Source organism: Geospiza fortis, unplaced genomic scaffold, assembly GCF_000277835.1.
Source record: "Geospiza fortis unplaced genomic scaffold, GeoFor_1.0 scaffold130, whole genome shotgun sequence".
In the NCBI taxonomy this organism is placed as follows: Eukaryota; Metazoa; Chordata; class Aves; order Passeriformes; family Thraupidae; genus Geospiza; species Geospiza fortis.
This window is the reverse complement of record NW_005054300.1, coordinates 10,885,460-10,887,294: the sequence shown is the minus strand read 5'-3', so window position 1 is coordinate 10,887,294 and position 1,835 is coordinate 10,885,460. Positions and strand designations below refer to the sequence as shown.

General features: G+C 46.3%; 1 protein-coding gene across 1 annotated transcript in view; it reads right to left on the bottom strand.

Moving 5' to 3' along the window:
- Positions 1-1,626, bottom strand: part of HIF1AN (hypoxia inducible factor 1 subunit alpha inhibitor) — an 11,309-nt gene extending 9,683 nt beyond the window's left edge. Inside the window, exon 1 of the mRNA XM_005416504.3 lies at positions 1,573-1,626. Within this exon, the coding sequence (XP_005416561.2) occupies positions 1,573-1,626 (54 nt within the window). The remainder of the gene's footprint in view (positions 1-1,572) is intronic.
- Positions 1,627-1,835: the final 209 nt, after the last annotated feature.

The following is a 1,835-nucleotide window of genomic DNA, read 5'->3' as shown; positions in this document are numbered from 1 at the left end:
TCCCGGGCCCCGCTGGGCGCGCCCCAGGGCAGGACCCGCTGCAGAAAACAGCTGGATCGGCTCTGCAGCCTCCTGGCCGGGCCCCCTGCCTCCTCTTCCCCCGAAAGGCGGCGGAGCGGGCGCCAGCGCTGCCCTCGGGCATTTCCATTGCCCCACGGAAACAGCAGCGCCCGCTGCCTCTGCCCGGGAAATGCGGGAAATGCGCTGCGGAGCTCTGCGCCTGAAATCCAGCTCCGTAATTAACCTGGCTACAAAAAACAATATAGCACTGCCTGGCGCAACTAACACCCAGCCTGTGGTGGCGGCTACATCATTTTAGCAGGATTTCATGAACTGTGTGACTGAAGCGGGAGCTGTTGAATTATTTTCTTGTATGTTTATTGAGACAAAGTCTACATTTGGCTTTTAATCTGCAAACAGCAAGAATGATGATCGCTATTTCCCATGAATGTGCGCCACATTAGGCATCAGCTCTGGAGAATATTTTGGTCTCAGGCATACAGTGGTTTTCATCTTACAGTAGCTGGGATTTGTTCTGCCTGCACAGAACTTTGCCTTCATGAGAATAATGCAATTTCCCTTTGTCCTTCCAAAATTTATTAATATACTTAGTTTCTGGGAAAATGAATGTCCTCTCACATTTTAAATCTACAGCATTTCCGCTGTACAGGTTAACAACATTTTTTACAGTGTATTTGCAAATATATTTGGGTGCTTAGGAAACTTGAAACACAGCTGTGAAAAACTCAAACATAATTCAGAAAATAAATACCCAGTGGTGAAGAGCTGATGTAAGAAGCAGTTGACCACAATCCAAGCCTGAGCCCAAGTCAGTGGATAGCACTGCCAGTGCTATCCCCACACTGCTGTCCCCACAGCTCTCTGGGCTGCAGAGGTGGGACAGGCTCCAAATGCTGCTCCATGGAAAACGGCAGCAGCATCTGCACTAGAACGCTGGGCTCTGAGTTAAGAACTTTATTAGATTACTGAGTAACTTCACTGCATACTCATTTGTAAGAGAGCTGGCTGAATTAAGATACCATCCCTAAAATGATATCAATAGGCTTTATTTCGGATAAGTGAAAAGATCCTGTCCTTTATCTGCAACAAAGCCCCCATCTCAGACATACTGTATCTCAGATATAGTTTTATAGTTCATCACTATCTTCATTCAATTATTAGGTTTAAAATTAATGTTGTTATTAGAAGGAATGGCTTTAATGACAAACTGTCTGTGATAGTTTTTGAGCTGCAAAGCTTTATAATGTAAATCGTTACAGAGACATTACCCCAAAGCTTTATAATGTAAATCGTTACAGAGACATTACCCATTATGGCTGATGTGAATAACTGAAGGAAAATGAGTTCAACTACCACAGAGTTTACATAATGAAGTAAACTGCAAAATCCTTTAATGCTCATATTGATTTTATTTACAATAATACATTGCTTACATTTGAAGAATCACATTGCTAAATTAACATGCCATTTCTTCTGTCCACCTTCCTCTGGCTCCATGGAGATAAGACGATTACATTTGGGTATTGACTTTAATAATATTGATAGTGATACAAAGAAGGCGATTTGCATAACGCCGCCGGGCACGGCATCGATCCGATGGAGCATCGATCCGCGGGAGGCTCCCCGCGTCTGGAAGGCAGTTCCTGCCATACATTCCCGCTGCCCCGTGTTGTCAGACAGTGACAGACAAAGCGAAATATGGCACCGCTGCCTTTTCCGTCCATTGCCCTCGTGTCAGCATTACACCCGCGGCCGGTTAACTCCTGGCCCGGCGGGCCCGGTACCCGCACCGGCAGCGGCCCCGCCCCGGGCCC